Genomic DNA, 24,881 nt, shown 5'->3' on the forward strand with positions numbered 1-24,881 from the left:
GCTAATATGCCTGGGAAAGCAGTGGAGGACAGCCCAAATTCTTGGGCACCTGAACCCATACGAGAGACCTTAATGGAGTTCTGGGCTCCTGGCTGTGGCCTGACCTAGCCCCAGCTGTTGGCAGCCATTTGGGGAGTAAACCAGTGAATGGAAGATATCTCCCTCTGTCTCTCTTTCTCTCTCTTGTTCTCTCTCTGCGTACTCTGCCTTTCAAATAAAGAAAATAAATGTGGAAAAACTATTTTCCCCACATCCTCACCAGCATCTGTTGTTGGTAGATTTCTGCATGTGAGCCATTCTAACCGGGGTGAGGTGAAACCTCATTGTGGTTTTGATTTGCATTTCCCTGATTGCTAATGACCTTGAACATTTTTTCATGTGCCTGTTGGCCATTTGGATTTCCTTTTTTGAAAAATGTCTATTGAGGTCCTTGGCCCATCTCTTAAGTGGGTTGTTGGTTTTGTTTTTGTGGAGTTTCTTGATCTCTTTGTAGATTCTGGTTATTAACCCTTTGTCTGTTGCATAGTTTGCAAATATTTTTTCCCATTCTGTCGGTTGTCTCTTCACTCTCCTGACTGTTTCTTTTGCAGTACAGAAACTTCTCAATTTGATGCAATCCCAATAGTTGATTTTGGCTTTGACTGCCTATGCCTCCCGGGTCTTTTCCAGAAATTCTTTGCCTGTGCCAATATCTTGAAGGGTTTCTCCAATGTTCTCTAGTAACTTGATGGTGTCAGGTCGTAGATTTAGGTCTTTAATCCATGTGGAGTGGATTTTTGTGTAAGGTGTAAGGTAGGGGTCTTGCTTCATGATTCTGCACGTGGAAATCCAATTTTCCCAGCACCATTTATTGAATAGACTGTCCTTGCTCCAGGAATTAGTTTTAGATCCTTGATCAAATATAAGTTGGCTGTAGATGTTTGGGTTGATTTCTGGTGTTTCAATTCTGTTCCATTGGTCTATCCATCTGTTTCTGTACCAGTACCATGCTGTTTTAATTACAACTGCCCTGTAGTATGTCCTGAAATCTGGTATTGTGATGCCTCCGGCTTTGTTTTTGTTGTACAAGATTGCTTTAGCTATTCGAGGTCTCTTGTGCCTCCATATAAATTTCAGCACCATTTTTTCCAGATCTGAGAAGAAGGTCTTCGGTATCTTGATTGGTATTGCATTGAATCTGTAAATTGCTTTTGGGAGAATGGACATTTTGATGATATTGATTCTTCCAATCCATGAGCATGGAAGATTTTTCCATTTCTTGGTATCCTCTTCTATTTCTTTCTTTAAGGTTTTGTAATTTTCATCGTAGAGATCTTTAACGTCTTTGGTTAAGTTTATTCCAAGATATTTGATTGTTTTTGTAGCTATTGTGAATGGGATTGATCTTAGAAGTTCTTCCTCAGCCATGGCATTGTCTGTGTATACAAAGGCTGTTGATTTTTGTGCATTGATTTTATACCCTGCTACTTTGCCAAACTCTTCTATGAGTTCCAATAGTCTCTTAGTAGAGTTCTTTGGGTCCTCTAAATAAAGAATCATGTCATCTGCAAAGAGGGATAGTTTGAGCTCTTCCTTCCCAATTTGTATCCCTTTAATTTCTTTTTCTTGCCTAATAGCTCTGGCTAGAACCTCCAGAACTATATTGAATAGCAGTGGTGAGAGTGGGCATCCCTGTCTGGTTCCAGATCTCAGTGGAAATGCTTCCAACTTTTCCCCATTCAATAGGATGTTGGCTGTGGGTTTTTCATAGATTGCTTTGATTGTATTGAGGAATGTTCCTTCCAAACCCAGTTTGCTTAGAGTTTTCATCATGAACGGGTGTTGTATTTTATCAAATGCTTTCTCGGCGTCTATTGAGATAATCATATGGTTTTTCTTCTGCAGTCTGTTAATGTGGTGTATCACATTGATTGTCTTGCGCACATTAAACCATCCCTGCATACCAGGGATGAATCCCACTTGGTCTGGGTGGATGATCTTTCTGATGTGTTGTTGCATTCTATTGGCGAGAATTTTATTGAGGATTTTTGCATCTATGTTCATCAGGGATATTGGTCTGTAATTCTCTTTCAGTGCTGCATCTTTTTCCGGCTTAGGAATTAAGGTGATGCTGGCTTCATAGAAAGAATTTGGGAGGACTCCCTCTTCTTCGATTGTTCTGAATAGTTTGAGAAGAATTGGAGTTAGTTCTTCTTTAAACGTCTGGTAGAATTCAGCAGTGAATCCATCTGGTCCTGGGCTTTTCTTTGTTGGGAGGGCTTTTATTACTGTTTCAATTTCTGTCTCAGTTATGGGTCTGTTTAGGTTTTCGATGTCTTCCTGGTTCAATTTAGGCAGGTTGCATGTGTCCAGGAATCTATCCATTTCTGATAGGTTTCCCTGTTTGCTGGCATACAAGTCCTTGTAGTAATTTCTGATGATTCTTTTTATTTCTGTGGTGTCTGTTGTTACATTTCCTTTTTCATCTCTGATTTTATTGATTTGGGTCTTTTCTCTTCTTTTTTTAGTTAGTTGGGCCAATGGGGTGTCAATTTTGTTTATTTTTTCAAAAAACCAGCTCTTCGTTTGGTTGATTTTTTGTAATGTTTTTCTTGATTCAATCCTGTTGATTTCTTCTCTGATTTTAATTATTTCTCTTCTCCTACTAGATTTGGGTCTGATTTGCTGTAGGTTTTCTAGATCCTTGAGGTGAATTGAAAGCTCATCTATTTGGTGTCTTTCCAATTTCTTGATGTAGGCACCTATTGATATAAACTTTCCTCTTAACACTGCTTTTGCTGTGTCCCATAAGTTTTGGTATGTTGTGCTGTTATCCTCATTTACTTCCAGAAAGTTTTTGATTTCTCTTTTGATTTCTTCTATGACCCATTGTTCATTCAGGAGCATGTTGTTCAATCTCCATGTGTTTGCGTATGCTCTAGGGATTCCTGAGTTGGTAATTTCCAACTTCATTCCTTTATGGTCTGAGAAGCTGCATGGTATGATTCTAATTCTTTTGAATTTGCTGAGACTCGCTTTATGGCCTAGTATGTGGTCAATCCTAGAGAAGCTTCCATGTACTGCTGAGAAGAATGTAAAATCTTTAGCTGTAGGATTGAAAGTTCTGTATATATCTGTTAGATCCATTTGGGCTATAGTGTCGTTTAAATCTACTGTATCCTTGTTGATCTTCTGACCGGATGATCTGTCTATTTCTGAGAGTGGAGTATTGAAGTCCCCCAGTACTACTGTATTGGGGTCTAAGTCTCCCTTTAAGTCCGTTAATAAATCTTTTAGATAAACTGGTGCCCTGTAGTTAGGTGCATATACATTGATAATTGTTATATCTTCCTGTTGAATTGATCCCTTAATCATGATATAGTGTCCCTCTTTGTCTCTCTTAACAGTTTTTGTGGTAAAGTTTATGTTGTCCGATATTAAGATGGCTACGCCCGCTCTTTTTTCATTTCTGTTGGCATGGTATATCTTTTTCCAGCCTTTCACTTTCAGTCTGTATGGATCTTTGTTGGAAAGATGTGTTTCTTGTAAGCAGCAAATAGATGGGTTTTGTTCCTTAACCCAATCAGCCAATCGGTGTCTTTTAACTGGACAGTTCAGGCCATTCACGTTCAAAGTGACTAATGATAAGTGGTAACTTTGCCCTGCCATTTGCCAAAGACAAGTTCTAATATATGCTTTGAATTCCCTGTGATCTTTTGCTGTGAGGTTTCCTTCCTTGGTTTCCTTCCTTTACCTTCTTTCATATTGATGACCGTGTTTCTGTGTTTCTGTGTGTAACACATCTTTAAGCATCTTTTGCAGGCCTGGACGAGTGGCAACAAATTCTTTCAATTTCTGTTTGCAATGAAAAGTCTTTATTTCACCTTCATTCACAAATGATAGCTTTGCAGGATATAATATTCTGGGCTGGCAGTTGTTCTCTCTTAGTACCTGGGCTATATCTCGCCATTCCCTCCTAGCTTTTAGAGTTTCTGATGAGAAGTCAGCTGTGAGTCTGATTGGAGATCCTCTGAGAGTAATCTGACGTTTCTCTCTTGCACATTTTAGGATCTTTTCTTTATGTTTCACTGTGGAGAGTTTTTTCTTTATGTTTCACTGTGGCGAGGATGTGGGGGAAAAAGGGACACTAACCCACTGTTGGTGGGAATGCAAACTGGTCAAGCCACTATGGAAGTCAGTCTGGAGATTCCTCAGAAACCTGAATATAACCCTACCGTTCGACCCAGCCATCCCACTCCTTGGAATTTACCCAAAGGAATTTAAATTGGCAAACAAAAAAGAGGTCTGCACCCTAATGTTTATTGCAGCTCAATTCACAATAGCTAAGACCTGGAACCAACCTAAATGCCCATCAACGATAGACTGGATAAAGAAATTATGGGATATGTACTCTTTAGAATACTATACCGCAGTAAGAAACAACGAAGTCCAGTCATTTGCAACAAAATGGAGGAATCTGGAACACATCATGCTGAGTGAAATAAGCCAGTCCCAAAGGGACAAATACCATATGTTCTCCCTGATCGGTGACGACTGACTGAACACCAAGAGGGAAACCTGTTGGAGTGAAGTGGACACTATGGGAAATGGTGGCTTGATCAGCATAGCCCTGACTGTTAATGAACAACTAAATACATTATCCCTCTTAGTAGTTTTTTTAATCTGTTCTACTTAATATGACTGGTTTAGATCTGTAATTGATGCACAGTTATTCTTAAGTGTTGAAAATTAACTGAAATGTGATCCCTGTTGAACATGGTGGTGGGAATGGGAGAGGGAAGAGATGTATAATTTGGGACATGCTCAGGCTGACTTGCCCCAAGTGGTGGAGTTGGAAGCATACCAGGGGATTCCAATTCAATCCCATCGAGGTGGCATGTACCAATGCCATCTCACTGTTCCAGGTGATCAGTTTCAGTTCACAGTTGGTCATGGTGAAGGGACTGGGAGTCAAAGGGAGCACATAGACAAGTCTAGTACCTGCTAACGCTAACTGATGGAGTAAATAAAGGGGAGAGTGATCCAACATGGGAAGTGAGAATCTCAGCAGACTCATAGAATGGCAGATGTCCTAAATAGCACTCTGGCCTCAGAATCAGCCCTAAAGGCATTCGGAGCTGGCTGAAAAGCTCATGAGAGTATTTCAGGCATGGAAAGCCAAGACACTCTGGCAAAAGATCTCTACGAGTGAGATCCCAGTGGAAAGAACAGGGCATCAAAGAAGTAGGTACCTTTCTCTGAAGGGAGGAGAGAACCTCCACTTTGACTATGAGCTTGTCTAAACAAGATAAGAATCAGAGAACTCAGAGGGCTTCCATAGCCTTGGAAACTCATGACTGGAGCATAGGGAGATTACTGATGCCATAGACAGGAGTGTCAATTGGTAAAGTCAACAACAGGAGTCACTGTGCACTTACTCCTCATGTAGGATCTCTATCCTTAATGTGCTGTACATTGAGATTTAATGCTATAACGAGTACTCAAACAATATATTTCACTTTGTGTTTCTATGGGGGTGCAAACTGTTGAAATCCTTACTTAATGCATACTAAACTGATCCTCTGTAAAAAAAAAAAAAAAAAAAGAAATTATCAATTCCCAACTTGGCTCTCACTGGGATTAAACATGACAATAGGTCTGCTCTGATTTCATCATCATTTTAAAAAATCATCTATTATTTTTCACTTTATGTTTCTGTGTGGGAGCAAACTGTTGAAATCCATACTTAATGTATACTAAGCTGATCTTCTGTATATTAAGATAATCGAAAATGAATCTTGATGTGAATGGAAGGGGAGAGGGAGTGGGAAAGGGGAGGGTTGTGGGTGGGAGGGACGGTACGGGAGGAAAGCCATTGTAATCCATAAGTCGTACTTTGGAAATTTATATGCATTAAATAAAAGTTTAAAAAAAATATAGGAGAAATTTTTAAAAATTAAAAAAAAAAAATGTGGAAAAACTAGCTAAATAAACAAAACTTCTCACTGGATCTCTTAAAATATCATAAATATCATTAGCAATAAAGGTTACAACAATGAAGATAATAATTATAAAAAAATCAAATTGTATGGTAGGATTGCTCATTTCTTTTCAGTTTGCTTTCACTCTTCCTGATTACTTTAGTAAATCTTCAGTTCGGTTCTTGTTTTCACAAACACCTCTCTTTTTAAAAAAGGCAATCATTTCAATTGATTTCTGTCCTTTGGTTTTCATTTGAGATTTTTTAAGCTTTTTTTTTAAGATAACCACTTGAAAGGCAGAGATACAGAGAGAGAAAAGGAGAGTGACCCATCCACTGGTTCACTCCCCAAATGGCTACAATGGCTACAGCTGGGCCAGACTGAAGCCAGGAATGAGAAGCTTCATCTGGGTCTTCCACATAGGTGCAGGGGTCCAAGCACCTGGACCATATTCTGTGTTTTCCCAAGCATTAGTAGGGAGCTGGATTGGAAGTAGAGCAGCCAGGACTGGAACCAGCACCCATATGGGACCATGGCACTGCCCTACAGGTGGCGGCCTAACCTTCTACTCCACAGCACCAGTCCCCTCATTTGAGTTTTTTAAGTATTTTACCTCCTGTTGGTACTCCTCTGTTGCCTTCATTTGTGACAAAACCATTACACTAATCTGAGGCCCTGAAAGGGAATACATTTTCATACATTCCTGGAATGTCTGTTTGTAGAATGCAGGAATTACCCATTCTTTAAGAATTGTTTGGTTATTTTTCCTTATTCACTTATTCATATTTTAATTTTTTTGACATAGACATAAAGTTGAATTCACATAAGCTGAAATCATGTTTGAATGCCACTTCCCTCTAAAATTGAGCTTGTCAATCTTTTGTGTATTTGTTGTTTACCTTTTTCCTTCTCAGAGTTGCCTATTCATACCTTTTCTCTATTTTTTACTGGATTTTCTTTTTTTTAATTTGTGTTTTAATGTCCTGAAATTTAATTCTTAACTACTCATCTGCCAAGTGTTTCAGAGAGTAACTCAAAATGAAAATACAAAGGGAACTTCAACTTAGCTAAATTACAATTTTGTTAACCTTTTATTAATCAGAAAGAGGATTTTTTTTTTTTTTTTTTTTGGACAGGCAGAGTTAGACAGTGAGAGAGAGAGAGACAGAGAAAGGTCTTCCTTCCATTGGTTCTTGGTTCACCCCCCAAATGGCCGCCACTGCCAGTGCACTGCGCCAATCCGAAGCCAGGAGCCAGGTGCTTCCTCCTGGTCTCCCATGCGGGTGCAGGGCCCAAGCACTTGGGCAACTTGGGCCATCCTCCACTGCCTTCCTGGGCCACAGCAGAGAGCTGGACTGGAAGAGGAGCAACTGGGACAGAACCAGTGCCCCAACCGGGACTAGAACCCAGAGTGCCGGTGCCGCAGGCGGAGGATTAGCCTAGTGAGCCGCGGCGCCGGCCCAGAAAGATGATTCTTAAATTCTAGTGCTTCTATACTACCTGGAAAAATATGGCTAGAATTTGTTTTAATTATTTCTTCATGAAATATATTTCTTTTCATTTACTTGGTAATTAGAGTACTTTAACCTTTTTTGATTACCTACGAATAGCATCTGTGTACATGTTCTTTAAAGTATTTTCCAAATTTATAAAAATTAAATTTCACTGAATCTATTACCATCTCTAGGAAAACACTGAAGACTTAAAGCAAATGAAACAGACTCTGTTTGATGCTGAAACTGTAGCCCTAGATGCCAAGAGGGAATCAGCCTTTCTCAGAAGTGAGAATCTGGAGCTGAAAGAGAAAATGGTAAGTCATTTTTATATTTGTGAGAATGTAGTTGTAATGATCAGTGCATTTTTGTGAATATGCAATGTTTCTCCCAACAGAAAGAACTTGCTAGTACATGCAAGCAAATGGAAAGTGATGTTCAGTTATTGCAAAGCCAATTGGAAGCAAAAAAGAAAATGCAGGTTGACCTGGAGAAAGAATTACAATCTGCTTTTAATGAAATAACAAAACTGACCTCTCTAATAGATGGCAAAGTTCCAAAAGGTATTTTATAATTTCAGATAGCTCTTTGCAAATCTGACTTCCTCTAGAAACGTACCTACTGATAACTATAGTCTAATGATTAATATTCCATTATGCTGTGGTTTTTAATAACCTATTATTAAGCTTTAATATCATTTCATGTCAGTTTTCACATAGATTACCATGTGCTTCAAATCATCAGAGTTTAAAAATATTTTCAAGTAAAGTAGAACAGATTTTTGGAAATGGTAATTCCAGAATTATTAAAAATTAGATTACCCACTTTCCAACATTGGCTCTGACTTTACCAAAACTTCCTAGATTTGCTTTGTAATTTTGAATTGGAAAAAAGGATTACCGATCTGCAGAAAGAAGTGAATAAAGAAGTTGAAGAAAATAAAGCTTTGCGGAAAGAAGTTAATTCGCTCTCAGAATTGAAATCATTACTCCCTGAGATAGAAATGCTGAGAAAAGAGGTAAGCACAGTTTTAAGTGATTAACCCTTGTTTTGAAATTAAAACCTTTGGGGCTGGCACTGTGGATTGGTAAATGAAGCCTCTGCCTGTGGCTCCAGAATCCCATATGGGTGCCAGTGTGTGTCCCAGCTGCTCCTCTTCCAACCAGCTCCCTGCTAGTGTGCCTAGAAAAGAAGTAAAAGGTGGCCCAAATTCTTAGCCCCTGCACCTACGTAGGAGACCTGGAAGAAGCTTCCAGCTCCTGGCTTCAGATTGGTCAGTTCCAGCCCTTGCAGCCTATTCAGGAGTGGCAGCAGATAGAAGACCTTTGTCTCTTCCTTTCTGCATCTGTAACTTTACTTAAAAAAAAAAATTTCTAGAAATAAAACCTTTGCAGTTACATCTGAAATACTCTGTAATAGTATATTTTTCAGTAGCAGGCATGGATTGTAAACATTCACCTGAATTTATTACCAGTTAAAGTGAATATAGTTCATCTAATTTGTTCTTGGCCTACTGAATGAAAAAAAGGCTGTATTTTCAAAGTATATTTAACAGTAACCTTAGTACCATAATCCATGTAGAGCCATACAGTCCTAAAACAATGCACTTAAATAGGTCCATGGCCTCCTCTTCCTTTTTACCTTTGGGTGTTTTGTTTTGTTTTTAGAATAATCATATCACTATGTCAGAGTCCCTGTAAATCCTGCAGGTCTATGAATACTATAAATCCCTGGCTTTTCCTTTCTCTCTACCTTTCTAAAAGAAAATGACAAGAATATGACTGCATCCTCCATGGTAAATATCACACTAAGGAACTATGGGAATATAATATGGTTGCTGTGTTTAGCCCTAACAAACAGTTATCAAACTCTTTAAGAGTAGTTGAGGGGCCGGCGCTGTGGCACAGTGGGTTAACGCCTTGGCCTGAAGTGCCGGCATCCCATCTGGGCACCGGTTCTAGTCCCGGCTACTCCACTTCCAATCCAACTCTCTGCTGTGGCCTGCGATAGCAGTAGAAGATGGCCCAAGTCCATGGGCCCCAGCATCACATGGGAGATCCGGAAGAAGCTCCTGGCTCCTGGCCTATTGTGGCCATCTGGGGAGTGAACCAGCAGATGGAAAACGTACCTCTCTCTCTGTCTCTACCTCTCTCTGTAGTTCTGTCTTTTAAATAAATAAAATAAATCTTTAAAAAAAAAAAAAAAAGAGTAGTTGAACCACACAGGTCTGCCTCCTAAGCACGAGATTGTAACCACCAGGCTATTAGGACCCGCTTCCCCTTGTGCCACCTTTTTAGCCTTCTTTCTCAGCTCCTTCAGCCCTTATGTTTCACAGTGTTTGAACTGTTTATAAACTGCATGTGGATTAATTATTTAAACAACAATTTAAGTAATACTTTTTTCAGCAAGAATTTTAAGCAAGTGTTAGTTAAATTATTCATGAATTAGGTTTATTGGCAGTCTGAACTGCACTGAAATCTTTTAGGGAAAAAAATAACTCAGATTCTGAGACAAACCTTAAAATGCCTGCAGCACAACAAAGTTAGAAAACGTTTTAGAAGGATAAAGGGGAAAAACAAAGACATAAATGTTCCTACTGACTGTTTTTCTCATGCAATTTACTAGAACCAAAAGACATTAGGAAACAGCATCCAAGCTAAAGTTGGAAAGGTTAAATTAGGAAAATAGGACAATAGCAATACTGCCCTTTTTTAGTCAATTCTTAATTAAAATGACTTTTTTTATATAAAGGTTTTTTCCCTGAAAATTGCTTCAGTACTCATACATGGCTAAAAACGCTGTTTTATCTCTTTTCCTTAGATAAATGATAAATCTGAAGAAATCTGTGTGATAACATCAGAAAAAGATAGATTGTTATCTGAAGTAGTTGATAAGGAGAGTAGAATTCAAGGTTTACTTGAAGAAATTGGAAAAACTAAAGATGACCTAGCAGCTATTCAGTTGAATTATAAAAGCACTAATCAAGAATTCCAAGATTTCAAGACCCTTCATCTGGAATTTCAGCAGAAGTATAATACAGTCCTAGAGGAAAATGAGAGAATAAATCAAGAAATGGGAAGTCTCTCTAAAGAAGCACAAAAATTTCGTTTAAATTTAGATACTTTGAAGACTGAGGTTGGTACAAAATCCTATAAAGAAAAATACCCGCATACTAGGGTGAATCTTCTGGGGTTTGGTTTTGCTTTTACTTGTTTATTTTTCTTTTATTTTATAGCTTTCTCACAAGACCCAAGAACTTAACCAAAAAACAACTGAAGGCCAAGAAAAGTTAAATGAAATGGAACAATTGAAGGAACAATTAGAAACTAGAGATTTGCGGCTGCAAACTATAGAAAGGGAGAAAACACTCATTGCTGAGGAACTTCAGCAAACCTTAGAAGAAGTAAGAACATTGACTCAAGAAAAAGATGACCTAAGACAACTCCAAGAGAGTCTTCAAACAGAGAGGGACCAACTTAAAAGTGATATTCAGGATACAGTGAATATGGTAAGGTTTCTGAGTTATCAAACTTTGGAAAATTGGAGCCTCTTTGAAAACATTGCAGGAGCCATCATTTATTATTTGTGATCAACTAGTAATTGCAAAATTATTGTCATTATTTCACATTTTAATGGAAATTGTTTTCTGCGTATCCAACAAAGAACATAGATACACAAGAACAATTACGGAATGCTCTTGAGTCACTGAAACAATACCAAGAAACAATTACCATATTAAAAATGAAAATTTCTGAGGAAACAGCCAGAAATTTGCATGTAGAGGAAAACATGGGAGAAACTGAAGATGAATTACAGCAAAAGGTAAAGCTTGTATATTTTCAGAGTTTTCATTTTCTTGTATAAAAGCTTTCTGTTTAACCTCAAACACTTAAGTAAGCAAAGGTAATCTCAATTTTATTTGTTATTTGCAACACTATTAACTAACATTGATTTTATAAGCTTCGAAATAAATAACTTCAAAAATAAATGCTTACAATCTGTTTGGAAAGGGAAGGGCAAAAAAGGCACTAGTTCATAGTTTGAAAAGTGGTATTTTATAGTTCATTTTTATTGTACTTCATCTCTTAATCCAGAATATTTACTGCTAGAATTTTAAAACATTTTTCATTGGGAGACTGGTAAAATAATCTTTGGGTATGGGTATATGTATGTGTGTGTGTGTGTATACACTTATATCTTAGTATAGTATACAGTCTTTTTTTTTTTTCTTTTTTGCAATTTTTGGTAGAATAGACATACCATAAAACTTAACACCTTAACCATATTTAAGTATGTAGTTCAGTATTCAGTTCATTCATATTGTTGTACAGGTATTAAATCCCTAATCCAAAAACCTAGAACTCTAAAATCAAAGCATTTGTGGTCCCAACCATCTCGGATAAAGGACACTCAACCTCTGCCACATTTTGCCTATCCATTCCACCTTCATGGACATTGGGGTGCATCCACATTTTGGTTATTGTCAATAATGCTGCTATGAAGATGGGTACATAAATATCTCTTTCAGATTCTGCTTTCATTTTTGGAAGTATATCTAGAAATGGAATTGTTAGATCCATAACCAACAGGTTATTTCTGCCTTTATAGCAGCTACCCTCATGGATGTGAGGCAGTATCTTACTGTTGTTTTTATTTACATATTCGTGATTATTAGTGATACTGGGCATCTTTCAATATGCTTGTTGGCCATTTGTAAATTTTCTTTGCAGAAACGCCTATTAAAGTCTTTTAATCATTTTTAATATGAGTTGTTTGGTTTTTGTTGTTGAGTTATGGGAATTCTTTATATATTCTGGATATGAATTCTTTATTAATATATGACTCACTCTGTTCATTATGTCTTTTGATAGAATTTAATTTTGATGTACTGTTTTTACTTTTGTTGCCTATGCTCTGATAGCATATGTAAATCTTTGTCGTGAAGCTTTTTCATATGTTTTCTTCTAAACATTTTATAGTTTTAGCTTTTATGTTTTGGTCTTCAGTCATTTTGAATTAATTTTTATATGTAGTGTATGGGAGGGGTTCACCTTTATTATTTTGCATGTGTATATCCAATTTTTTCAACACCATTGGTAAGACTGGTTTTTCCCCCTTGAATGGGCTTGGCACCCTTGTTTGACCATATATGTACTTGAATATTTATTTCTGGGCTTTCTGGTCTGTTTGTTGGTCTCTATGACTTTTTTTTTATTATTTAATTTAAAAGCAAGATTTATGTAAATCAGAGACCTCCTAGCAGAGTGACCAGGAGAGGGGCTCCAAGAGAGTCAAAAACCCCAAGGGGCTGGTGATACTGAGGTTTTTAAGCACAATTTTAGGAAGTAAAAATCTTAACAGCTTGACATTCAGTTACAAGGCAAGGACAAAACCCATCAAAAGACCTGATGTGTAGACCATTTTTGTTTTATGCTAGCACCATACTATTTTGATTATTGTAACTGTCTAATGAATTTTAAAATCAGAAAGCATAAGCCCTTCAGCTTTGTTCTTTTCCAACAATGTTTTGAGATCCATTGTTAGGGATTCACTGACATTCCATATTAATGTTAGGGTAGATTTTTCTGCTTTGGCAAAAAACACCATTGGGTTTTGGTAGGGATTTCAGTTTGTAGATTGTTTGGGGTTGTATTGGCTTCTTAACAGTATTATTAAGTCTTTCAATCCACAAACATGGGATGTCTTTCCATTTGTATCTTCTTTAATTTCTTTCCACAGCATTTGTAGTTAGTATACAAGTCTTTTATTTCCTTTGTTAAGTTTACTTTTAGTATTTTATTCTTTTTGGGGGCTATTGTCAATTTTTTTCATCTTTGGATTGTTCATTGTTGATATATAAAAGTGCACCTGACTTTTGTATAATCATATTTTTAAAGATAGACATATTGTACAAAAAGAAAAATCTTCAGGATAACTTACTAAATAGAAAACACATATTTCAGATTAATTCATTAAGATCCAACTGATATAAATAAATCTCTGTGGGGCCAGTCCTGCCTTGGAAAGGGAGTTTTCTCTCTATGTCTCCCTGTACTTCATTCCTTGTCTCCTATAAAAGCATTTTCACGTGCTCAATATCTTGTGTTCTTACCTTATTTATAGTTTGGATTAATGATGGGCCAAAGGCATTTGAAAATTTATAACTTCCATTTTTATGATGGGAAAAAATTTTGGATAGATTTGTGAAATCAATATATTCTTTTAGTCAATTCAGAATGTAATTACGGAGCTCCATGAGAAAGGGACAGAAGAAGAAGATAGGGAGAATGAGAGTTATACTCACTGGAACCAGTTAGTTCCTGTGGTATCAAGTTCGTACAGGAATTATACATTCCTGGTGATAAAAGAGTCTAGCTGGAGATTCCCAGGGTCGCCTCTGTTCATCTGGGCACCAAATGGCTACAAAGTAGGTCTATCATGAATCCCCTTAGAGTGCTCCCTTTCAGTCTTGCTTGATACGTCTCCTTCTGGAAATCCAGTGACTTTATAAGTTTTTGGTTAGTAAGTTGAGTCATATAATAAAAAATTATTTTCTTTATTTAATAATTTTTGTACTTTGCTCATAGCCATGGTATAAAATACTGAAAGACTTCCTAGGCTGAGTTCAGATTTGAAATGTATCAAGCATGTCATCACTAAAGACCTTGTCTCGGGTCTGCTTTGTGTTTGCATACACTATTGTTTTTAGGAATAAACATGCAAAATTCTGAATTATAATAACTGACAAACTGATTTCAAAAGACTATATGTTCCCCACCTTAATTTTCATGAAATTTCTCTGCTCACCATTGTCAGAAGCATTTTGCCAACCATAAGAAATAACAAGGTAAAGTGTTCACTTAAGAGAATCAAAAGCTACTAAAAATTATGATTTGAAGATTACCCAGCAGCATGGAAAAAGATAAGCTAAAAAGAATATGTGTAAATTCATTATAATAGCTGTATTTAAGGAAAATCTTTGGGGGAAAACTATGTAAGGAAGTATACTAAAATTCCAGAAGCAATAGTGTAAAGTTGGTGACATTAGATGACTTTTCCCTTCATTTTTCTATTTTTTAATGTGATTACTATTACAAAAAATTTTTAAAAATTGCTGATATAGAGCAGAATACGTTTATTATGGACCCTAATTACGAACCAGTAATTGTAAGGTCAGCCTTTGTCTTCTTTTTTACAAATGAGTTGGTATATTAGATTACCTTTGGTGGTGACTTACCAATGGATAAATTAATTCATCTAATATACTATACTTAAGTGATATATAAAAATTAAATTAAGATCGATTATACTATTATAATGTGAAAGAGGTTTTTATCAAAATTGTTTTAGCCTGTGCATATTATAAAATTCCAGCTTTTTGTGAGTACAACTGCCTCTGATAATAAAGATTTTCTAGGAATGAAAGGTAGGGAATGCTTTCAAGCTTTTTGCAGGGAGAAATACAGTGTTCAAGGTTGCTTGTTCCTTCTTTAGTAGTAAAATACCATAATACTACTAGTATGAGACAGAAAATATGTAGAAAGGAAAGACAAATATCTTTTTTCATTATGTAATTGGTTTGAAATAATGAACATAACTGAAGTCACATATTGAGATAATTGTTCACATTTATAGCTGAGCAGGCACAGGAGTACAGATTCTGTGCTGCAAGATAGGGTTCAAAACCTGGCTGTACCTTTCTCTGAGTGACCTTGAGCAAGTGACTCGACTTCTCAGAAGTTCAGTTTCCTGGTTGCTCAAATGGGATAATAACACCTACCACATGGTGTTATATTGAAGATTAAATATGTTAAGATATGGGAATAGCACCATGTGTATAATGTGCATGTAAATGTTGGCTGTGTTTATGATTATAGTTACTGTCATTCAGTACTTGAGAAATACTTCTTTATATTTTAGATGGTTGACATAGATAAAAACCAAAATTTGGATGCCCAAAAAACCAAAGCATTGATTGCAGATGTTACGGACGATGAAGCAAGTGAGCAACAGAGGAAGATACTTTCCTTAATACAGGAGAAAAAGGAACTCCAACAAAGGTTAGAGAATATTACAGCAGAAAAGGAACAGTTGAAGACCGACCTAAAGGAAAATATTGAAATGGTAGGATTTAGGACTATATGCTTCACAATTCATTTTGTTATTTTCTTATATACTTATTGCTTTTTGGTAATAGTTTACAGGAAATAAGTGTATCTGGTTAAAAACATACAACCTGGTGACTTTTGACAAATGTCTCTACCTAGACACTCTCAGCTCCATCCCAAAACAAATTCCCCTGTGCCCCTACCAACCACTCTTCATCTCTCCCCACTGTGCCCCAAGTTTTTTCTGTGCTGGTATGTTTTCACCTCAGGTAGTTCTGTCTCCCCCAGAATTTTACATGGTAGAATCATTCAGTGTATAGTCTCTTATGTCTGACTTCTTACATTCCTTTTTTCACAGAGTAATATTGCATTATATGAATATATCAGCTCCTATTGATGGAAATGTGGATTATTTCCAATATTTGACCATTTTGAGTAAAACTATTATAAGCATTCTTAAAGCATTTTTCTCTTTTTTTTTAAGATTTATTTTGTTCATTTGAAAGGCAGAATTACAGAGCAGGGGGCGGGGAGAGAGCAGAGAGGAAGAGACAGAGATCTTCCACCCACTGTTTCACTCTCCAAATAGCCAACCTGCCAGGGCAGGGCCAGGCTAAAGCCAGAAGCCGGAAGCTTCATCTGGGTCTCACATAGTGGGGCAGGCGCCCAAGCACTTGGGCCATCTTCTACTGCTTTCCCAGGCACATTAGCAGGGAGCTGGATCAGATGTGAAGCAGCTAGGACTTGAACCAGTGCCCATTTGGGATGCCAGTATCACAGACAGTAGCTTTACCTGCTATGCCACATTGTCAGGCCCTTATTTTTTCCTTTTCTTCTTTTTTTAAGATTTATTTTATTTATTTGAAAGAGTTACAGAGAGGTAGAGACAAAGAGAAACGTCTTCCATCTGTTGGTTCACTCCCCAGATGGCCACAACAGCCAGAGCTGCGCTGATCCGAAGCCAGGAGCCAGGAGCTTTCTCTGGGTCTCCCATGTGGGTGCAGGGGCCCAAGGACTTGGGCCATCCTCCTCTGCTATCCCAGGCCATAGCAGAGGGCTGGATCAGAAGAGGCACAGCGGGACTAGAACCGGCGCCCTTATGGGATGCTGGTGTTTCAGGCCAGTGTGTTAACCTGCTGTGCCACAGCACCGGCCCCTATTTTTTATTTTTCTAACATAAATATCTAAATAGATTGCTGGGGCATACAGAAGTATATATTTAACTCGATAAGAATTTGCTAAACTGATTTCCAAAGTAGTTCTACCATTTTACATTCCCCTCAACAAATTAAGGTAATTCTGGCCACTCTACATCTTTACTTACCAACACTTCATATGTATTTGTGCTTTTAATTTTGTCCATTCTAATGAATATGTAACTTGTTTTATTTTTTTTAAGATTTATTTATTTATTTATTTGAAAGTCAGAGTTACACAGAAAGAGAAGGAGAGGCAGAGAGAGAGGTCTTCCATCCACTGTTTCACTCCCCAATTAGCCACAACGGCTGAAGCTGTGGTGGTCCAAAGCCAAGAGCCAGGAGCATCCGCCAGATTTCTTATCTCTTCAGGTGCAAAGGCTCAAGGACTTGGGCCATGTTCCACTGCTTTCCCAGGCCACAGCAGAGACTGAATCGAAATTGGAGTAGCCAGGACTCAAACCGGTGCCCATATGGGATGCTGGCACTGCAGGCGGTGGCTTTACCTGCTATGCCACAGCACCGGGCCTGTAACTTGTTGTAATTGGGCTTCCCTAATGACTTAAAGAGCTTGAACATTTTTTGCTTATTCACCATTGTATCTTTTTCTGTAATTTATCTGTTCTCTCAGTGATATATTATGGTTTTTCAGTATACAGTATACACATCTTATACACAGTTTAATACTACTGCAAATTTTTTATTTCATCTTCAGTTGTTTGTTGGTGGTGTTTGCCTGTATTTTCACCCTTATTTTAGTATTTTTATCTGTTCAGAGGCAACATGAGGGAATGCTGAAATTAATATTTTGAGAAATTCCCTATGGGTCACAGTAGAATGTAAATTTTTGTACTGTTTTAATTTTATGTGTTTTGGGATTTTCTTCTCAGCCAAAAGAACCAAATGTATATAAGCAGATAAATGTATATTCTTTTCTCAGGCTTTTTCCTTTTTTTGGTCTTGATACATGGATTAGCCCAGGTTATGCCAACAGAAGGTGGCTGCATTTTTGAGCTTGCTGTTGATAAGCAACCAAAACCAAAGGCATCCTGTCATATAAAAAAAAAAAAAAAATCTCGTAACTATAATCTCTATCAGTCAAGAAAGCTTAGAAATAGTTCCTTTGGGGCTGACACTATGGCGTAGCGGGTAAAGCTGCCACTTACAGTGACGGCATCCCATGTGAGTACCAGTTCAAGTCCCGGCTACTCTTCTTACAATCCAGCTCCCTGCTGGTGCACCTGGGAAAGCAGCAGAGGATGGCCCAAATGCTTGGGCCCCTGCACCAAGGTGGGAGACCTGGAAGAAGCTCCTGGCTCCAGGCTTCAGACCAGCACAGCTCAGCTCCTGTTGTTGCAGCCATTTGGGGAATGAACCAGCAGATGCAAGACCTCTCTGTCTGCCTCTGCCTCTCTGTAACTCTGACTTTCAAATAAATAAATAACTCTTTAAAAAAGAAAAAAAAAAATAGTCTCTTTGGGCTAATGGGGCTGAAATGAGCTAAGCTGTCATAATAGAATGCTAAATCCAATTCTAATTATCATGATAGGAATATAAATGTAGCTATAAAGAAATGACATAAAATAAAGATTCCTAGCGTCTCTGATTAAATTAATAATTCGCCTCCCCCCTTTTTTGTTGTTGATCTTTGCTTATATGATTTGTCTTAATTTCTTCGTCTGCAGGCTGAGGCAAATATTGATTTTTAATAGATTTCATAAATATGATCTAATATTTATCTGAATCTCAACTTTTTATTTTTAATTCTAGACCATTGAAAACCAGAAAGAATTAAGAATTCTTGGTGATGACCTAAAAAAGCAACAAGAAATTGTTGTACAAGAAAAGAACCGTACCATAAAGAAGGAAGAAGAGCTCTCTAGGGCCTGTGAGAAACTGGCAGAAGTTGAAGAAAAACTAAAGGAAAAGGTGAATTTTTAGTTTTCCCTGACTTAACTTTTCTTGGTAATAAATTTTGATGCCCATAGACTAGAATCCAGGAATAACACATACATCCCCACATGTACAGATCTTAATGTTTTAAAATTTGTCAACCCATACCGTGGTCTTAAGTAACATTCCCTTTGAGGATTATATGATTCCAGAGACTTCATTCAGTGAGAAGGAGCCTTGTATCATTCAACCTGTATAGTACAGTTCCTCATCAAATATTGAGAACTACCATGGCTAGACACTGTTCTAGGCACTTGAGAGTCATTGGTCAAGGAAATAAAGATCTTTCCTTTGTGGGGATTCATTAGTCATTCTCTAAAATATAGGATTAACCATTACTGCCATCTCTTAGATGTTTATACTTTCCAGACTCATTTCTTTTATTGAAGTAAGATATACTATAATATCTGCTTCAGAGCAAAGACCCCTGTACCAACTGATTTGCCCAAGTGATTCTGAAGTCTACTCACAGAGAATCTTCACTATAAGCTAAGGGTATTGCCATGTGCACTATATTGTTTTTTTCTAAAATGTGTTTTCTTTTCATTCTTTTCATTTCTTTTTTCATGTAATTGAATTTACGAAACCTTGTCTCTGTTTCACACTCCTCCTAAAGAAGTGAAAGAAATCACAGTCTGAGAAATGTAGTGCCTCAGTGTTTGTTTGGGCCACCCCTTAAGCATCTTACTAACAATGAAAGTAAATTATTTTTAAACTTTTTATTAAGGTAAGGAATCGGGGCAGGCCTTGTGGCACAGCAAGGTAAGCCACCACTTGGGAGGCTTCTATCCCAGATTGGAGTGCCTGGGTGTGGGCCCTGCCTCTGCCTCTGATCCAGCCTCCTGCTAATGCATACCTGGGAAGCAGCAGAGAATGGCTCAAATACTTGGGTCCCTGCCACCCACATAGGAGAACTGGATTAATTTCCTGGCTCCAAGCTTCAGCATGGTCCAGTCCTAGTTGTTGCAGACATTTGGGAAATGAACAGTGGGTGGAAGATTGATACCTCTCTCTCTCTCTCTCTCTCTGTCTCTGTCTCTCTCTCTCTCTGTCTCCCTCTCTCACATTCTTGCTCTGTTTCCAATAGATAAACATTTTTAAAAGATGAAAAATTATAGTTATTTGGTAGCTACTTTTATTTATTAGTCTCTGCTTTTTTTACTTTGTCTCATTCTCACCATAGCTCCTTGTTCAACCTGTATCAGTTTCCTAGGGCTGTCATATCAAAATAGCATTCACTTGGTGACTTATAACAACTGAAATTTATTCTGTTAATGTTATGGATTCTAGAAGTTCAAAGTTGAAGTGTCATCAGTACCATGATCTTAAGGCTCTAGAGAAGAAGCCTTCCTTTGCTTTTCCTAGCTTCTGGTGTCTCCCAGTTAACCTTGTCATTCATTAGCTTGTAACTGTGTCACTGTAGTCTCTGCTTCCACCTTCATATGATGTTCCTTTCTGTCTCTGTGTCCTTTTTTGTCTGTTATGAATACACTCTTTGTTGCATTGAGAGCCACCCTAATCCATTAGGATGTTTTCTCAGTCCTTACCTCATCACAGTAAATTCACGTTCTGACATTCTTTGTAGACATGAGTTTTGTGTGGGACATTATTCAACCCACTAAGACACTGTGCATTTACTTTTAATGCTACTTGCCTGTTTATATTGGGGTGATAGGCAGGCCTGTGCTAATGATTTACATAAGAATTTTGAGAAACTATAGAAAAAATAGTAATTATAAAAACTATAAATCTTAAGATTGAACAGTTCCAAGAAAAACAGCAGCAATTTCTTAGTGTTCAAGAAGAGATGAGTGAAATGCAGAAAAAGATGACTGAAATGGAAAATTTAAAGAATGAAATCAAGAACCAAGGATTAAAATTGGAACAAATGGAAACAGAGAGGCTTGAGTTGGCTCAGAAACTTCAAGAAAATTATAAAGAAAAGAACTCTATAACCAAGGAAAGAAATGATCTAAAGGAATTACAGGAGACATTTGAAATAGAGAGGGACCAACTTAAAGGATACATAAAAGAAATTGAAGCTACAGTAAGTTATACTCTTTTCCTTCATCTATTAAATGTTTCTTTAAAAACTGAGCCAATTCGAAAGAGGGGGACAACGTTGGGATAATGTTGTTGTAATACTCTTTAAATTTCACTTTCTCATTAATTAAGGCCCTACAAACAAAAGAAGAACTAAAAATTGCTCACATGAATCTAAAAGAACAGCAAGAAACCATTGATGAACTAAGAAGAAGCCTTTCTGAAAAGACAGCTCAAACGAAAAATACTCAGAAGGACTTGGAAAAATCCAACACCAAATTACAAGGGGTAAGTCTTTTCTCTCTTCTGTACTCTGTCACCTCTTCCTTTCCCCACTGAAGAAAAAATAAACATTAAATAGTAGCTAAGTTATGGTTCATTCAGTTAAGGGATATTTTTTAATTTTTATATTCATTTTATTTTAAAAGCCAAAGAGACACAGATAGAAATCTTCCATTCATAGTTCCAATTCCCAGATGCCTGCAGTGGCTGGGGCTTGGTCTGGCTGAAGGCAGGAGCCTAGAAATCAGTCTGGATCTCCCACACGTTCAGCAGAGTCCCAATTACCTGAGCCATCATTTGCTGTTTCCCAGGGTGCACCTAGCAGGAAACTGAAATTGGAAATGGAGCCAGGACTTGAACCCAGGCTTCCAGTGTGAGCTGCAGAGGTCCCAAGTGTCTTCTCAGCTGCTACACCAAAATTTGTTGAATGTGGAATAGGGCAGGCACAGTCCTAGGTTATAGAAATATGGGAACAAGGTAGACAAGTTTCCTAAAATCCTACTATCTATTTGAAGTGGAAGGAGGTAGCTTATAAGTAATCAATGGGCTAGGTAACATCAGATAATGTTAGATGCTCTAGAGGTGAGACTTGGACATGACTGAGCCAATTTGTGTTAAAAGCCTACTCTGGGGAGCATTTAACCTAGGCATTTAGCCAACATCCCACATTGAAGTGCCTGGGTTTGATTCACAATTTCAGCTCTCCTAACTCCAGATTTCTGCCAGTGAAAACTCTGGGAGGCAGTGGTAATAGCTGTCTCTCTCTCTTCCTCTCTGTAATCTGCCTTTCAAATAAATAACCTTTAAAAATATATATATATCTTTGTTATTTTTAAAAAGTCTATGCCAAGCATTGATACTGTGGATATTAAATAAGACATGGTTCTTTCCCCCAATGTGGGCACATAAAAAAGTCCCTCAGGGCCAGCATTGTGGCACAGCAGGTAAGCCACTGCCTGTAATGCTGGAATGCCATATGGTTGCCTATTCGAGCCCTTGCTGCTCCACTTCAGATCCAGCTCCCTACTAATGTATCAGGGAAAGCAGTGGAGGATGACCCAAGTATTTGAACACCTGACACCCACATGGAAGGTCCTAATGAAGCTCCTGGCTCTTGGTTTCAACTGAACACAGACCTGTTGCAGCCATTTAGGGAGTGAACCAGTGAATGGAAGATCTCTCTGTATCTCTGCCTCTAAAATAAATAAATAAATAATTTTTAAATCTCTCAATTCCAGTATAGTACATAGAGAAATATGATATGCAAAATTACATGGTAACTTCCCTTAATCATGGGAAAGAGCATTCTATGTGTACACACAGAAAAAATTGACAAGTGGCAATGGGGCCCATCTGAAGATGGGACCCTATATGTATTAGAATATAGTCTGCTCTGGAGCTGGCACTTTGGCTCACTTGGTTAATCCTCCAACTGCAGCACTGGCATCCCATATGGGCACTGGGTTATATGGGCCCTGGGTTCTAGTCCCGGTTGCTCCTCTTCCAGTCCAGCTCTCTGTTGTCGCCCAAGAAGGCAGTGGAGGATGGCCCAAGTGTTTGGGCCCCTGCACCCACATGGGGGACCAGGAGGAAGCACCTGGCTCCTGGCTTCAAATTGGCGCTGTGCTGGCCCTAGCAGCCATTTGAGGGGTGAACCAACAGAAGGAAGACCTTTCTCTCTCTGTCTCTCTTTGTTACTGTCTAACTCCATCTGCCAAAAAAAAATTTAAAAAAGAATATAATCTGCTCAACTTGTAGCATTTGGGAACTAACAATTGACTGAATTAACACCTTATTAGTAAAGAATAAGAATTGGTTCACTTTGAATCTAAGCTGGAAAGAAAGTTATGACAGAATATGACTAGACAGAGAAGTTGTGAATAGCTTCAGTGAGAATCAAAGGAAAAGGAATAAACAGTAGGAGCAGGCTCTGAGGATTCAAGATCATTGCCGTAGAATGTACCTGGTCTTTTCCCTTCAAAACTTGCTGGGGTGGGGTGGGGTGGGGAACAGGTGGGCATTTGTGATTCTGGCTAAGATACCACTTAGGACTCCCACCTCTGATATCAGATGCTGGGGTTTGAGTTCCAGCTCTGCTTCTAATTGCAGCTCCCTGCCAGTACATACCCTAGAGGCAGTAGTGTTGATGGCTCGGGTTACTTTGGTCCCTGCCACCCACAACCAGGAACACACCTGGATTGAATTCACAGCTCCTGGCTTCAGCCTAGTCCAACCCCGACTGCTATGGGCATTAGGGGAATAAACCAGTGGATGGAAGAGTCTCTTCTTCCTCCACCCCCCCCCCCTTTGCCTTTCAAATAAAAATTTAGCAATCACAATAATATTCTCCACATAGTAACCTTGGTATTTTCTGAATATTGCTAGATCTTGGTGCTTCCTGAGGAACAGGAGCTACTTCCTAATGTTAAAGAAGTCAGTGAGACTCAGGAAACAATGAGTGAACTGCAGTTACTTAAAGAACAATCCAAAACCAAGGAGTCCACAACACCAGCAAGCATAGCAATGGAAAGGTTGACTGAGAAACTCCAAGAAAGTCATGAAGAGATAAAATCTCTAACGAAGGAAAGAGATGACCTTAAGTTGATAAAAGAAGCACTTCAGCTTGAACGTGACCAACTGAAAGAAGACATGCGAGAAAATTTGGCTAAAGTAAGTTTCCTCCCATGTAGTTAGGGTTTTATTTTACAAAAATCAAGGTTTTGGAGAGGGGGCATTTTTGTCATAGTTAAAGTACAGTTACCATTCTTTAAATGTCACTTAATCATGAAGAGATCAGAAACAGAACAATTAAAAGTACTCATGAATATTAAGAAACTATTGAAACTGAGACACAAGGTTTCAGAGAAGGCCTATGTTTTCTTAAATATTCAAAAATGATTTAGAAAAAGCAGTGCTAAATTACAAGAAAGGTAAAAGCCAAAAATGAATTATTTTCTTCCCATCTTTAAACCTGCTCCTCTAACATCCCATGAGGCATTACTGTCTTCCTCATTGCTTCACTCAGAAACTTGGGAATCATCCCTACTAATATCCCTTCCTCTCACTCACTCCTTAATTCAGTGACCAACCTTGTTGACATCAGTGGGTTTGCGTGTTCAAGTTCTCCCAGTTCTCCCTCTCCCGCTCTTTGTGTGTGTATGTGTGTGCACACACACGTGTGAAAATCCCTCCACTTTGTTTCTCACTGTGCCACTGCCTACCCTAATCCAACTCACACCATGATTTTTTCTCTAACTGGTCTCCCACGTTCATGTTCATACTAATCTTATCCATACCCCATTTTGAGGCCAGGTGCTCTTTTTTAAATCCTTTCGTGTCTCAATAATAAAATTGAAATAAAGGTCAGAGTCCTGCATGTGACCCATGAAGCCCTGGACCCCAGACCTTGCTGCTCTACATCCTTAATTCAGCTCACACTTCCTGCTCATGCCCCAGCAACACTCATCTGCTCTCTGCATGTCACGGCCATCAGACGCTCTGCTCTCTCCACCTGTAGTCCTTCCATGCCTCCCTTTGCCTATCTAATGCTCTTATCCTCCAGATCACAACTGAAACTTTGTATCCCTAATCCTTCCTAATCACTCACAATAACTAGATTTGATGTTAACACCCTGGTAAGATTTTGCATTATGTCTGTCTTCCCCCCTAACTTGTAAGTCTCAAAAAGACAGAGATCACATAAGTCTCATTTACTGTTTTATCTCCAACTGCTAGTAAGGATGCTGACAACACTGAGTCCTCAATAAAAGAGAGTTAAATGCCCAAATAATGGAAGAGTGGGAGAGGTGGAAAGGTGGCTGTGTCCTGCCCTGACAGTTGGAGAAA

At 38.2% G+C, this 24,881-nt stretch overlaps 1 protein-coding gene across 3 annotated transcripts in view; it reads left to right on the forward strand.

The window, feature by feature from the left end:
* Positions 1–24,881, forward strand: part of CENPE (centromere protein E) — an 86,129-nt gene that overhangs the window by 30,847 nt on the left and 30,401 nt on the right. For all 3 annotated transcript variants that reach the window (XM_051820144.3, XM_089302994.1, XM_051820142.3), the window contains 11 exons: positions 7,648–7,770; positions 7,851–8,016; positions 8,317–8,471; positions 10,274–10,588; positions 10,689–10,961; positions 11,117–11,275; positions 15,374–15,577; positions 18,528–18,686; positions 20,467–20,757; positions 20,886–21,041; positions 23,421–23,705. In XM_051820144.3, the coding sequence (XP_051676104.3) occupies positions 7,648–7,770; positions 7,851–8,016; positions 8,317–8,471; positions 10,274–10,588; positions 10,689–10,961; positions 11,117–11,275; positions 15,374–15,577; positions 18,528–18,686; positions 20,467–20,757; positions 20,886–21,041; positions 23,421–23,705 (2,286 nt within the window). The remainder of the gene's footprint in view (positions 1–7,647; positions 7,771–7,850; positions 8,017–8,316; positions 8,472–10,273; positions 10,589–10,688; positions 10,962–11,116; positions 11,276–15,373; positions 15,578–18,527; positions 18,687–20,466; positions 20,758–20,885; positions 21,042–23,420; positions 23,706–24,881) is intronic.

The sequence above is a fragment of the Oryctolagus cuniculus genome, chromosome 8, assembly GCF_051225735.1.
Source record: "Oryctolagus cuniculus isolate XC-2025 breed Fujian yellow rabbit chromosome 8, ASM5122573v1, whole genome shotgun sequence".
Classification (NCBI taxonomy): Eukaryota; Metazoa; Chordata; class Mammalia; order Lagomorpha; family Leporidae; genus Oryctolagus; species Oryctolagus cuniculus.